This window comes from Canis lupus, chromosome 6 (assembly GCF_048164855.1).
Source record: "Canis lupus baileyi chromosome 6, mCanLup2.hap1, whole genome shotgun sequence".
Taxonomy (NCBI): Eukaryota; Metazoa; Chordata; class Mammalia; order Carnivora; family Canidae; genus Canis; species Canis lupus.
The window spans coordinates 39934193-39946514 of NC_132843.1; the positions used below are offsets into that span (position 1 = coordinate 39934193).

Below are 12322 nucleotides of genomic sequence, written 5' to 3' on the forward strand. Positions count from 1 at the left end.
GGGAGGGCCCAGCCCATTCTGTCTTGCTCTCCCTGGTTCTGCAGCTTGTGAGGGCTCTTCCCTTTGTAGGGCCTGTCCAGACCCTGCCTGGATAACCCAGAGCAGCCCCCACTCCCAAACAGTGCCCAGGAAACAAGCTGTATCCCTGGGGCAGAAGGCTGGACCTGAGAGGATACCCCAGACGAATTGTCCAAGAATCATTATCCAAAGGCTGCTGACCAGACATCTCCCACCCCCACCCCTTGCTGAAGGAGCCAGCAAACATCCTTCCTGCTGACCAAGGAGTGACAGAGAACCTCTGGGCCAGGGGCCAGGGGCCACTGAAGGCCAGAGAGCCTGCTTGGTTTGCCAGGAGCAGTGCTACAAAGGCTGATTGCTGCCCTCCCAAGCCTGCTTGGCTGGGCACTTACTTAGGTTAGGAAGCTAGACATCTAGAATCCAGCTGTCCCCCAGAGTCCACGCTAGGCTCTCAAGCCCATGGCAGGAGGTGGGGAGGAGATGAACTGCACATAAGGCAGAATCACGTCTATTGCCCATTCCTGAGAATGGCAAGCCCCGTTCCTAGCAGGAGCCCCACTTTGCATCTGCTGTGGGGAGCAGCTGCCCCTACAAGCCTAGGTCACATCCTCGGGGAGTGGCAGCTCTTCTTTCAGGCAGGGATCTTTGCAAACAGCAGCAATCCCCTCCCACACAACAGCCCACTTGGACTGGGCTGGACAGCAAGATGGAAGGAGGGCTTCCCCTCCCACCAGCCCCACAAAGATCACCTCGCAGCTTCTCTTCTTTGAAGTCCCCTGTGGCCCGCAGGCGTCAGAACCAGTAGTGCCAGGGTCTTCCACCTGTGAGAGTCCTCCAGTGGCCCCATGACCATGGGGTAGAGGCCACCTGCCTCAGCAGGGCATCCAAGGCCTTTCTAGACACCCCACCCTATCAGCTTCAGTCCCTGAACATCCTGGAAACTCACATGGCCAGGCTTCTGTCTTTGCAAGTCTCCTTCTTGAAACACCCCCTTCCTCCTCTGCTTGCCCAATTTCTAAGTTGCCATTCTAGGAAGCAGTTCATGTGGGTGCCCAGCCTCTTCCCCACTCCCATGAGTTCTGCTGCTTCTCTTCCTGGGCCCCAGTGGCCTCTGTACTTCCTAAGGTCTCACATTCACCCCGGTGGGAATGCAGCTCCCTCCTATGTATGGGTCTCTCAGCTGGACAGTGGCTCCTGAAGGCCATGAGGGTCATCTCCAAAGCCTGGCTCACAGTAGGCATCAGTCTGTGTGCTTCTTGTCTGTCTCCTGGGACCCCAGCAGATGTCCCAAGTGGCTCCTGACTCCTGGCCCAGAAGACCCTCTGTCTTGCTTCCCTTCTTTCCAGCTGCTGAGGCAGGCCAGGTCTCCTCGGACCCGTGCAGGTGAGAAGGAAACCCAGCTGTCAGCAGGGCCAGCTGCTAGTCATGCTGGGGTGCAGACCTGGGAAGCCTAGGAGGCTTGGGGCCCCGGGGAGGGCTTCGGCTGCTGAGGCCCAGACACCCCCAGCTGGGTTAATCATCAATGCTTGGACAGCGCCTCTTTACCTCTGTACTCCATCTGGCTTTTCCAGTTTGGAAAAGATTGAGTAACCCCTCAACTGTCTCTGGTGTTAACCCTGGGGGGGCCAAGCCCAGGCTTTAAAGGGAAACAGAAACACTCCTTGGGAAACACTCTAAACTAACACCACGTTTGAGGGGGAAGGTGCTCTCCTTGCCCCTGCCTGGGACCCCCAGCTATGCCCCATTAGGGCAGAACACCAGCCATCTCCAAGACCTACCCCAACCCGAACTGCATGAGGGTCAGCTGGGCCAAGGGAGACAGGCCCCAGGGGTCTGACACTGCCGCCCCGCCCTGCCGTCCTTGCCCCACCTCAGGCCTCAGGCCCAGGCCCTCACTGCCCTGGTTCTGTAACTGCGGGGGCTGAGCCTTGGCAGGGCCTGGGCCTGGCTCCAGTGGGTGGGGCCTGGCTCCGGTGGAACCTGCGGGCCCTGCTGGGGAGTGTCTGCCCTGTGTGCTGGGAGCCCCAGCCTGAGCCAGAGCCTGGAAGACCCTGTTCATGGCCAGATCCCCCCGCCGCGCCGGGGCCCCGCGACTGCAGCTGCCCCTGCTGTGCCTCCTCCTCCAGGGCGCCACTGCCATCCTCTTTGCTGTCTTTGTCCGCTACAACCATGAGACGGACGCGGCCCTCTGGCACTGGGGCAACCACAGTAACTTGGACAATGAATTTTACTTTCGCTACCCAAGTGAGTGTGGGTGAGGGAGCGGGGAGCTAAGGGCCCAAGCTCCATGGTGTCTTGGGTGTGCATATCTGCCCCCAGGAGGGCAACCATCTGGCTGAGATGAAGTTGCCCCAGATTTATAATAATACCCTTTCCCTGGTGTCTGCGGTGCTCTAGGCATTGTGCTGAGGGCAGCACATGCATTATCTCCTTTACTCCACGAAGTGGACAAAGATGGGGAAACTGAGCCTTGAAGAGATTAGGACGTGGCTGGTTCAGATTCCAGTTGTCAGAGTTGAGGGAGCTGGAATTCAAACCCAGATCTGAGCTTTAATCGCTCCCTGTCTTGCCTCCCAGTTGGCCAAATTGGGCTTTGCAGGGCTGTTGCAGAGACTGCCTTTCTGAGGACCTCCGCCCTAATCACAGGAGAGAGAATCCTCCTGTGATTAGGGCGGAGGTCCTCAGAAAGGAGGTAGGGAGTGGTGTGCGGGAGGTGGCAATGGCAGGGCACTATGAAGGCAGCCAAGACTGGTGGCGCTCAGGTGTTTCCTCCCCAGTCACTCAAAACTGGCCCTTCCAGAGTCAGAGAGAGAATGGCACAACCACTGACCACAGCCGCAGAGCAGCAGCCCCCAGCCCCCAGAGGGAAGCATGGCAGGGTCATTAGCCCATTTCCTAGGGGAGGAAGCTGAGGGCTTGTGACTTGCTCAGGAGAATGGCAGAGCAGGAACTGGGACTTGGGCATCCCAAGCAACACAGCTCACCTGCCTGCTGACGAGGCCCAGGAATGAGAGGTTAAGCCTCTGCCCCTGCTGGAGACAGAGCCTCTCCCTCAAGGTTGCCCCCTTCCACTCCCAGCTCAGGCCCTGGGCAGCTGGGACCAAAGATACCAGATCTCCAGACTATAGCACCACTGCTTGGGCAAGGCTTCTCTTAGCCTCACTTTTCTCCATCTGGGCAATGGGGAGCAGGATGCCTCAGTTTGAGGGATGTACATCCAAGTAAGTCCTGGTGTGAGAGCCTCCTATAAAAAAACCCCAGGCTGTCATTACCTTGCTTTTTGTATGCTGAGCTGGCAGCAGGCTGTCCCCACCTGACCCTCTCCCAGTCTCAATGCTGACACAGCGAGGCTCCCAATGCTGAGGACATAGACAGTGAGTTGCACTGGGCCCGAGCAAGAAGCGCTCAACCCCCAGACCCCCAGGTATCCTCGGCAGAGGGGCTGCAGCTCCTCCCTCTCATGTTTCATGTCAGCCCTGTCTTTACAAGGTGAGCCACAGAAGCTGGGGTGGCAGTCTCATGGGTTGTGCATTTGTCCAGAGAGGTAGTGTTGGGAGGGAACAGCCCCCAAGCTGAGAGAAGTAAGCTCTTGTCCAAGAGTCTGACCTGGCTGCCTGCAGGACCCCCCCCCCCCATTTGCTCCTCCCATGGGCCTCACCCAAGGCCTCAGCACCCTGCTCCACTCAAAGTTCTCTCTGAAACACCCCAGCCTGTCACCCCTCTGCTGCATTGCGGGGGGGGGGGGCTCTCCTGGGACACGCAGCCCTCCCTGGACTGCAGTAAGAGGAATGGAGTGGGGATCCTACCTCTCTGCTGCCCTAGGTTTCTATCCCTGTGGACTTGGGACCCTGGTGTGGGGGAAGGTCGGGGCCAAGGGAAGTGTGAGGTCTCTAGAGCCTGGCGCTTTGATGAGCCGGGTCTTCCTCTGCCCCTGAGTCCAGGGGAAGGGGTCAGGGCCAGAGGGAGGTGTAACCACTGCCCTTTCACCGCCGGTTCGGGAGATGAAAGGGAGTTCTGCAGCTGGTGTTGAGCTGTGGGGCTAGGTGTCCAGTGCCAAGGACACAGCTGCTCTGAGGGTCTCTGTCATTGCCACAAGGAAGGACTCTCAGCATACATGTGGCCCTCTCCCCTCAGATGTGGAGAGACAACTAGAGAGGTCATGGGGCTGCCTAAGATCATACAGCTAGTTAGCCAGGCTAGAGCCAGGTCTCTTGGCTGCCCAGTTGTGGCCTTTCCCCACATGACAAACTTCCTGTCCCATCAGGCAAGTCATGGAGAATAAGAAAGAGGAGAAAAGACAGGTTTATAGGGGACACAGTGGCAAGTACAAGATAGAGTCTAAGAAAACAGTATGGGCAGGTCCTGTGTCACACATCTCTGAGACCTTGCTCTTGGGGAGAAGTATTTTGGATAGATGGAATCAGGATCTTCTTGGAAGAAGTGGGGGAAGGGGATGTTACTGGGACCAGAGTGGTTTGTGACCACTAGAAGAGTGTGAGGGGAGGTGGACTCCACAGCTCACCACTCCCTTCTCTCTGTTCCTCGTGTTTTATAGCCCCACTTTACAGATGAGGAAACCAAGGCTCACAGAGGTTAAGTGGCTCATCCATGATCACACAATCTGGCTTTAACTGTCCCCTTGTTCCTTGTTATTTTGTTCAGGAGCCATCCAGTGGGTTGGGGAGGGGTGGTAAGGGGAGGAGGGAGGGTCATGGGTATCTCTAGAGGGCTTCTGATCTGTTCTCCAACCAGAGGTGCATGGGTTTGGTGGCCACAGCCACTGTGGAATGTTCCCAGTGAAGGAGATTTCTTAATGTTTAGACTCCAGTTGAAAGGTCAAGGGAAAAAAAAAAAAAAAAAAAAGGTCAAGGGACTGAGTTTTGATGGAAAACAAACCCGGGGTGGGAGATGTAAATATTATTCCCACTTCAGACAAGCTCTGGGGCAGTTTCTGCATGTCAGGGACATGGCATCCAGCACCCCATCCCCCTTTGCCATCTTGCTGTCCTTGGACAAAAGAAGAGATAAGACATCCCCTTTACTGTTTGCTTAGGGAGAAAAGAAGCCAGACAGTGAGGCCTCAAAGAACGTAGGTTGCAGGCTGGGTTATAGGTGATGCTTCTTTTTTTTCTGTTGGGGTTTAAGATCTGAGAGGGAAGAGAGAGCTGGGTGATTCGGGAGCACACAGGGCTAGAGAACACTTAGCAAGGCGAGGGGACTTCCAGACCCTCTCCCCGCTTGGCTGTGGGGGCCGACAGCTGAGCTCTGCTTCCAGCACCCACCCAACCTTCTGCCAGGGGCTTGCAAGCTTATTTCCTGTCTGCCCATACCTAGCACAAAAAAGCAAAAAAGTCTGCTTCTCTCAAAGTTACGGATTGCAAAAATTTTTGGCCTGTTGGTGCTTCCTCAGATTAAACATAAAGGTGACCGTGATTGTTTTTTTCCTTTATGATCTGTCTATTTCTACAAGAGATTTGAAGTCATTTGTAACAAAAACATGATGAGTAGGAGAAAAGAAAAGCAGGGAAGCAGAACACAAATAACGAATAGAACACCATAAGTGCTTCCAGGTGCTCCAGTGGCTGGCCGATGGCAGCGTGGCTCCAAGCTACCAGGCAGCCAAGAGAAAAAGGAAATATGATCAGTCATGTCTTCTCCTCAGAAGCCAGGAAGGCTCACAGAAGCAATTCTTTGATTCTTCCAGGTTCGGTGACGGCAGGCACAGTGGCAGCTGAGCTAACAGCTCCGTCCCCAGAGCCTGATGCTCCAGTTCATAGGAAAGCTCGCTCCCATGAATTTGGGGAACGCTGCTGGGTCCCTTGGGGGAAGTGACATGTGCTACCACCAAGTTCCAAGAGAAAGTTCTCACGTGGAGCTATAAAAGGGGAGTTTAGGGTCAGAGTTGACTCTGTTTCTCAATAACTTATTTACACTTGCGTGACTTCTGGCAGCACTGTGATACTCCTTCTCTAGCATTTCTCCATTAAAGCCAAAGATACGGCATGGAATCACTCTACACGTAGACCTGAGACAGAGAGCGGGGCCAGGTGTGTGCTAGTGGCATGTCGCACAAGGTTATGTTCCAAACCCTACTTACACGTAGGGGAGGAGAGAGGTCCAGAACAAACTAATACTGAAGCAAACTACTTGTCTGTATCTCATTTTCGGCCTTACTGCATATGATTTGTATTAATCTCCTCTTTTATGCATACATAATAAAAAGCAAATGGAAAGGCTCTGATCCACTGGGTGTTATGCTATATGTTGGCAAATTGAACTCCAATAAAAAATAAATTAAAAAAAAAAAACAAAGAAAAGAAAGGCTCTGATCTTCCTGCCCAGAAACCTCAGTGACACTTAAAAAAAAAACAAACACAATTAATTCATGTATAAAATTAACATATTCAAATTATAGAAAGAAACAAACGAAAAAAGCAGAACCCTCCTTCCCAGAGCTACCACATTGCAGGACTCCAGGGGCTGCGGTTTGAGGGGCAGCAGTGCACCAGCAACCCCCCCCCCCCACACACACACACACTCCATTTAGTCCCTGAGGAAATCTCTGTTCACAATTAGAGCTATTTCAAAAATAAATAAATACATACATAAAGTTATTTCATAAATTATTTTTTAAAAGTTTAAAATCCTCAACATGGAGAGGTATAGATTCTCAATATGAGGGATGGAGGATAGACCTTGAGGAGGACTTTCCAGCAGAAAGGGAAAATTGAAAGAAGCTCGAAGGGGAAAATGAGTTTGGGCATGGAGGGGCAGGGTCTGCGGCAGGAGAGAGCTCAGGCCGGACTTCCTGCCAGCCAATTGTAGGAAACCAAAGGCCAGGCCAGAGAAGAGACTAGAAGGCTCTCTGTGCCTTGGCTCCGACATGGGGACAGCAGGGATGGTCTGAGTCCCACTCCAAGCAAGCCAGCTCTGTGTAGGTGATCCTGGCCAAGAGGCCCCACCACACCTGAGGAGTTTCAGAGCCTCAGCTACTGCCTCAAGGTGGCCCTGGCTGGTGAGGGCTGGGCGCTGGATCGGATGGCCCGAGGCCAGAGCAGCCTTGAATGTCCCCTGCAGGTTTCCAGGATGTGCATGTCATGGTGTTTGTGGGCTTCGGCTTCCTCATGGCCTTCCTGCAGCGTTATGGCTTCAGCAGCGTGGGCTTCACCTTCCTCCTGGCTGCCTTTGCCCTGCAGTGGTCCACACTTATCCAGGGCTTCTTCCACTCCTTGCACGGAGGCTATATCCATGTCAGCGTGAACAGGTACGCAGGGATAGCCTCCCGGTTCCTCCCTGCCCCCTGGTCTAGCTGGGAGGCTCCTGCCCCAGGGGGAGCCAACCCCAGCCTGGTCCTTCAGGCTGCTCCTGGGCCAGCAAGTGACTTATCCAGGTGCCCTGCCTGTTCCCCTTGCCACCCACACACCCAGCCACACCTCCCCCTTTCTTGAAATCCCTTCTTCCCCAAGAACTGTGGGGTGTAGGACAGGGCACAGGGGCACCTGTGGTTCAGGGTGGTTCTAACACTGGAATCCTGGCATCTCTGCCTCCGGCCCTGCTTGTCTGCTCAGGGCGCCCTCACCTGCCCTGCTCACCCTCCCCTCACACCCTGCCTCCCCAGCATGATCAACGCTGACTTCTGTGCTGGGGCTGTGCTCATCTCCTTTGGTGCCATCCTGGGCAAGACTGGGCCGGCTCAGCTGCTGCTCATGACTGTGCTGGAGGTGGCGCTGTTTGGCATCAATGAGTTTGTGCTCCTTAATCTCCTACAGGTGAGTGGATGGATGGGGGCGGGGGGTGGGGGGGTGGGGGTGGGGTGGGGTGGGGGGGTGGGTGGGGAGGTGGGCATGGTCAGGGCCAGGCCCCAGAGCATGGAGACCATGGGGCCAGGACTGCCCTTCCAGCTCAACTCCACCTTCCCAGGTGAAGGACGCAGGAGGCTCCATGACTATCCACACTTTCGGGGCCTACTTCGGACTGGTGCTCTCACGGGTCCTCTACAGGCCTCAGCTGGAGAAGAGCAAGCATCGCCAGTGCTCTGTCTACCATTCGGACCTCTTTGCCATGATTGGTGAGGCCTGCCTGGGCAGGGTGGGGTGGTGGGGTGGGGGTCAGGCAGGGCCATCTCCAAGAGAGGTCTCAGGGTGCTGCCTATAGTCTTTGGGGTCCTGCTGGGAACTCCCTTCCAAAGGCCAAGATCTCTGCTCATCATTGTCAACAGTTTTTTGCCAACAGTTCTTGGACTCAGCCCTGGGCTGAGCACATGCCCCAGACCCACTCCTGGGGGCCTTTCTGAGTTAAGTCCAACTACACCAACCCTTGCTTAAAACCCTTCATCCTCCACCCTGAGGCAGAAGCCCCCCGCATTCTCCCCATCTACCACCTCCAGGATGCTGCTCCTCCCTCTGCCCCCCCCCCCAGGTGATTTCCCAGAGGCCCCCTAACACCCACACCTTGGGTGCTGGGAGAGGTTGTGGGTCTGACCATCAAGGCCATCTGTTTCTTCAAGCATGAGCGTAGACCTTGGCCTCTGCTCCTGTCTCTGCCTCCACAAATGAGGCAGGAGAGGAAATTGGTATTTTATCTCTTCATCGGTGGTACTGAACAATGATCACAGTGCCTATTCCCACAGTAAACAGAGAGGCTGGTCTTGTATTTCTTGCTCACCTCAGGGATTATCATGAAATGAGGTGGATGCTTCAGCATTCAAGAAGGCATGCTTCCCCCAGAGGCTTGCACCCCAGCTCTCCTCTGTCCTCCTCCTTCCAGGCAGGACACCCTGCCTCTTCCTGATTCCTCCTGCTCACCTCTTGCAGGACACGCATGTGAGCAGACTGCACGCTTCAAGGAGCAATTGCATTGCACACCTGAGGGCCCTCAGGACGAAAGGTCGTCCCTCAGGCCCTCTTGCCATGGTGGCCCTATGGGGTCCCTGCCCTCCCCTCCAGGACTGGCCTGGGAACCCCACACGGGTAGGCGGGGCACATGGAGCTGTGGTTTCCCCACACACACACACACAGAGGCACCCCTCCTGCACCTTGCAGCCCCCCCCACATTCAAGGGGCAGGTGAGGTTTTAAATATTGCTATTTCCCTGATATGAATATCAAGCTCCCAGTTGAGTGCCTAACATGCAGTGCCCTTTCCCTGTTTTTTTCTCCTTTTCTGATGCTGAAAAAATATGTCAACTGCCTGTGGTCCTCAGTCGGGTAGCTCTTCCCATTGGTTCCCTTTGACAGCAGCTCTTGGTTGGGCAGTTAGTGGCTGCTAGGCCCAGGGCTGCACACTTCCTGCACGCTGGCTGATGTGGCCCGGCTCTAGGAGGTGTTATCCCCCTTTATGAGTGAGGACACTGAGCCTGCTCAGGGGACTACCTGCTTTCTCTCACTCTGCCGGCCTGCCCCCTGTTTAGGGACCATCTTCCTGTGGATCTTCTGGCCCAGTTTCAACTCTGCACCCACCACACTGGGGGACGGGCAGCACCGAACAGCCCTCAACACATACTACTCTCTGTCGGCGAGCACCCTCGGCACCTTTGCCATGTCAGCCCTCGTTGGGGAGCGTGGCCGGCTGGACATGGTACGGGTGGAGGCCTCTGGGAGGCCCAGAGATGGGTGAGGGGAGGAGAGGCCTGAGACCGGGCAAGGTCCACTTTCCAGAGGAACAGGACACGGCATGAGCACAGGGACCAGATGTGCAGGGTCACAGCAAGACAAGACCCCATGACAGCAGGAGAGTTAGAGATCAGACAGCAGAGGGACTTCCAGAGGCAGGAGATGCTGCTGTGGTGGATGGACGGAGCAGGGTTGGTCTGGGCAGACAATCTGGAAGAGCCTCCAATGCCCTGCTCTCCTTGATCCTCCAGGTCCACATCCAGAATGCCGCACTGGCTGGAGGGGTTGTGGTAGGGACAGCAGGTGAAATGATGCTGACACCCTTTGGGGCCCTGGCAGCTGGCTTCCTGGCTGGGACAGTCTCCACGCTGGGCTACAAGTTTTTCACGGTATAAATCCCTCTCAGGTCCTGGGCAGAGCAGGGGTCCTCAGCACCTTTCCCCCCATTCTCCAACAGCCCAGTGGGGACGGGCACACGAGACTCATGATGGTGTTCTGTCCTCCAGCCCATCCTCGAGGCAAAATTCAAAGTCCAAGACACATGTGGTGTTCACAACCTTCATGGGATTCCTGGGGTCCTGGGAGCCCTCCTGGGGGTCCTTGTGGTCGGGCTGGCCACCCATGAAGCTTATGGAGAAGGGTGAGTCCTCCCCATCCCTGACCCTCTCCAAGGTCATTATCCCCCTGGGTGGCCTCTCTCATTCTCTTCCTCCTTCAGTGGACCAGCACAAAAAGCAGTGTCTATTTTCATTTACTCATTCATTCATTCATGAATAATGACAGGAAAACATAATAACCTTCAAGATGGAGGTTTGCACATTAGGGGTCAGAGGACAAGCACAGTAATCCTCAGACTGAGTCAGAAAAGCACATGTCTGCGGGCACACGAGGGTGGAAGGGGGATCTGGGCTCCCTTGAGGTCCTTTTGGCCTCTGTGTGATGCAGTGACCTGCCCTGGCTCTGGCTCTATCTTCCCATCACCTCCTCTCCCTGCAGCCTAGGCAGTGTGTTTCCGCTCATAGCCAAAGGCCAGCGCACTGCCATGTCTCAGGCCATGTACCAGCTCTTCGGGCTGTTTGTCACTCTGATGTTTGCCTCTGTGGGTGGGGCCCTCGGAGGTAAGTGACCTTGGCTGGGGTGGGCAGCTAGCAGGAGCTCCCCGGAGCACGGAAGACAGAGGAGGGGTGCTCTCTGGAGGAAGGGCCTCTGGATCCCATCCCCCTGACATTCATTTGCTCACATGATTATTAAGCACTTGCTTTGTGTCAGGTGTGGAGAGCGGCTGCAGAGTTCAGGGGTAACCTCCTCCAGAAGCAGGTGCTTGTTCCCTCCTGGTGCTGGGAAAAGATGGGGAGCAGGCTAGGGACCCGTTGTCCAGTCCTGTGGCTTCCCTGTGATGCCCATTCTGTCCACCAGAGGGCAGCACGACCTCAGGCTGAGGCCCCTAAGGGAATCCAAGCTCGGTAGGGAGCAGGGGTGGGAGAGAGGGGATGGACAGAGGTGGGAGGGGAAGGACAGGGGCAGAGGGTGGGGGCTGGAACACACAACCTTCCGCAGAGGCAGACTGCCCACTGACCCGGGTCAGACAGTCCTTCCTGATGTCTGGCCTTAGTCCTCGGGGCCTCCAGAATGAAACCTGAGACTCAGTATTCGCACCCTGCCCCTGCTCTCACCGTGAGCTTCACCTTCTCCCACAATGTTCAATTTGTTGGGTCATTTAATTCCTTATTTACTCAATAAACACCCTCTACAGCTGTCCTAGATGGAGGTTATGGGGATCCCAGGAGCTGTGCTTATGGGAGCCTCACGGTTTAGGTCATTAATGTTTAGGGGAACCAGTAAGGGCTGGACTTCTCTGGGCCTCAGCTTCCTTCACTGTGACCAGAGGGTCATGGGTAGTTTGTTGGGCTGCTGTGGGTACTCAGGGGCGGGGGTGGGGGGCTTGATGAGCCCTTGCCTGGCCTGGCCCAGCACACAGCAGGTGCTCCCCAAGTCCAGCTGGGTTCTCTGTGGCAGGCATCCTGTGGAGACCACCCTCCAACCCCCCCACACCCCTGCACCTCTCACCCCCTCCCAACCCCTCCCCTACTGCCATCAGGTCTCCTGCTCAAGCTGCCCTGCCTGGGTTCCCCGGCAGACTGCCAGTGTTATGAGGACCAGGTGTACTGGGAGGTGAGCTGCCTGCAGGCCCTCAGACCCCCCCTCTTTCCTCCCTCCCTGCTCATTCTCCCTTGGGGGACACCCCAGCTGTGGTCTTCAGCCCCCTGAAGCGACCTCTTCACCTGCTCCCCCACCCCTGCCCTCCAGGTGCCTGGGGAGCATGAAGATGCAGCCCAGGGACCCCTGAAGGCGGAAGAGCCAGATACCCAGGCCTAACTTGCTTCCAGTCCTCGAGAGGACGAGAGGATGCTCTTGTTTTAGGAGATGGTGACTGGCTGCCATAGGGATGTTCTTTTCTAGCTCCTGACTCTCCTGATACAAGAAAGGCTGAGAGCTGCCTGGGGTACTGGGCACAGGGCGGTGGAAGGGGCGGCGATGGGGGGAAGCCGCACCTGGCCCAGGTTGGGGGGAGAACTCACATCAACCCCACCCCACCCCTGGGCCTGTGAGCGAGGTTTTGGGCACAGCAATTACCATGAGGTGTGAGCCAGGCCCGGTGGCTGTTGGGGTGATAAACACCACCTATACCAAGGA

General features: G+C 55.9%; 1 protein-coding gene across 2 annotated transcripts; it reads left to right on the forward strand.

Annotated features, from left to right (window-relative positions):
• Positions 1 to 1980: 1980 nt before the first annotated feature.
• RHBG (Rh family B glycoprotein) lies at positions 1981 to 12322 on the forward strand. Of its 2 annotated transcripts, XM_072829949.1 has the most exons (10): positions 1982 to 2262; positions 7096 to 7282; positions 7637 to 7787; positions 7939 to 8086; positions 9427 to 9593; positions 9880 to 10017; positions 10135 to 10268; positions 10625 to 10746; positions 11727 to 11800; positions 11936 to 12322. In XM_072829949.1, the coding sequence occupies exons 1-10, from the start codon at positions 2076 to 2078 to the stop codon at positions 12002 to 12004; spliced, it is 1377 nt and encodes a 458-aa protein (XP_072686050.1). In that variant the 5' UTR covers positions 1982 to 2075; the 3' UTR covers positions 12005 to 12322. The 2 variants fall into 2 exon arrangements, with proteins under 2 accessions (XP_072686051.1, XP_072686050.1); XM_072829950.1 differs by lacking the exon at positions 10625 to 10746 and having other exon boundaries at positions 1981 to 2262.

Coding starts and splice junctions, on each gene's coding strand:
- RHBG (XM_072829949.1), top strand. CDS start 2,076: ATGGCCAGATCCCCCCGCCGCGCCGGGGCCCCGCGACTGCAGCTGCCC. Junction 7,788..7,938: donor TGCTCCTTAATCTCCTACAG/GTGAGTGGATGG, acceptor CCACCTTCCCAG/GTGAAGGACGCAGGAGGCTC. Junction 10,747..11,726: donor TGTGGGTGGGGCCCTCGGAG/GTAAGTGACCTT, acceptor TACTGCCATCAG/GTCTCCTGCTCAAGCTGCCC.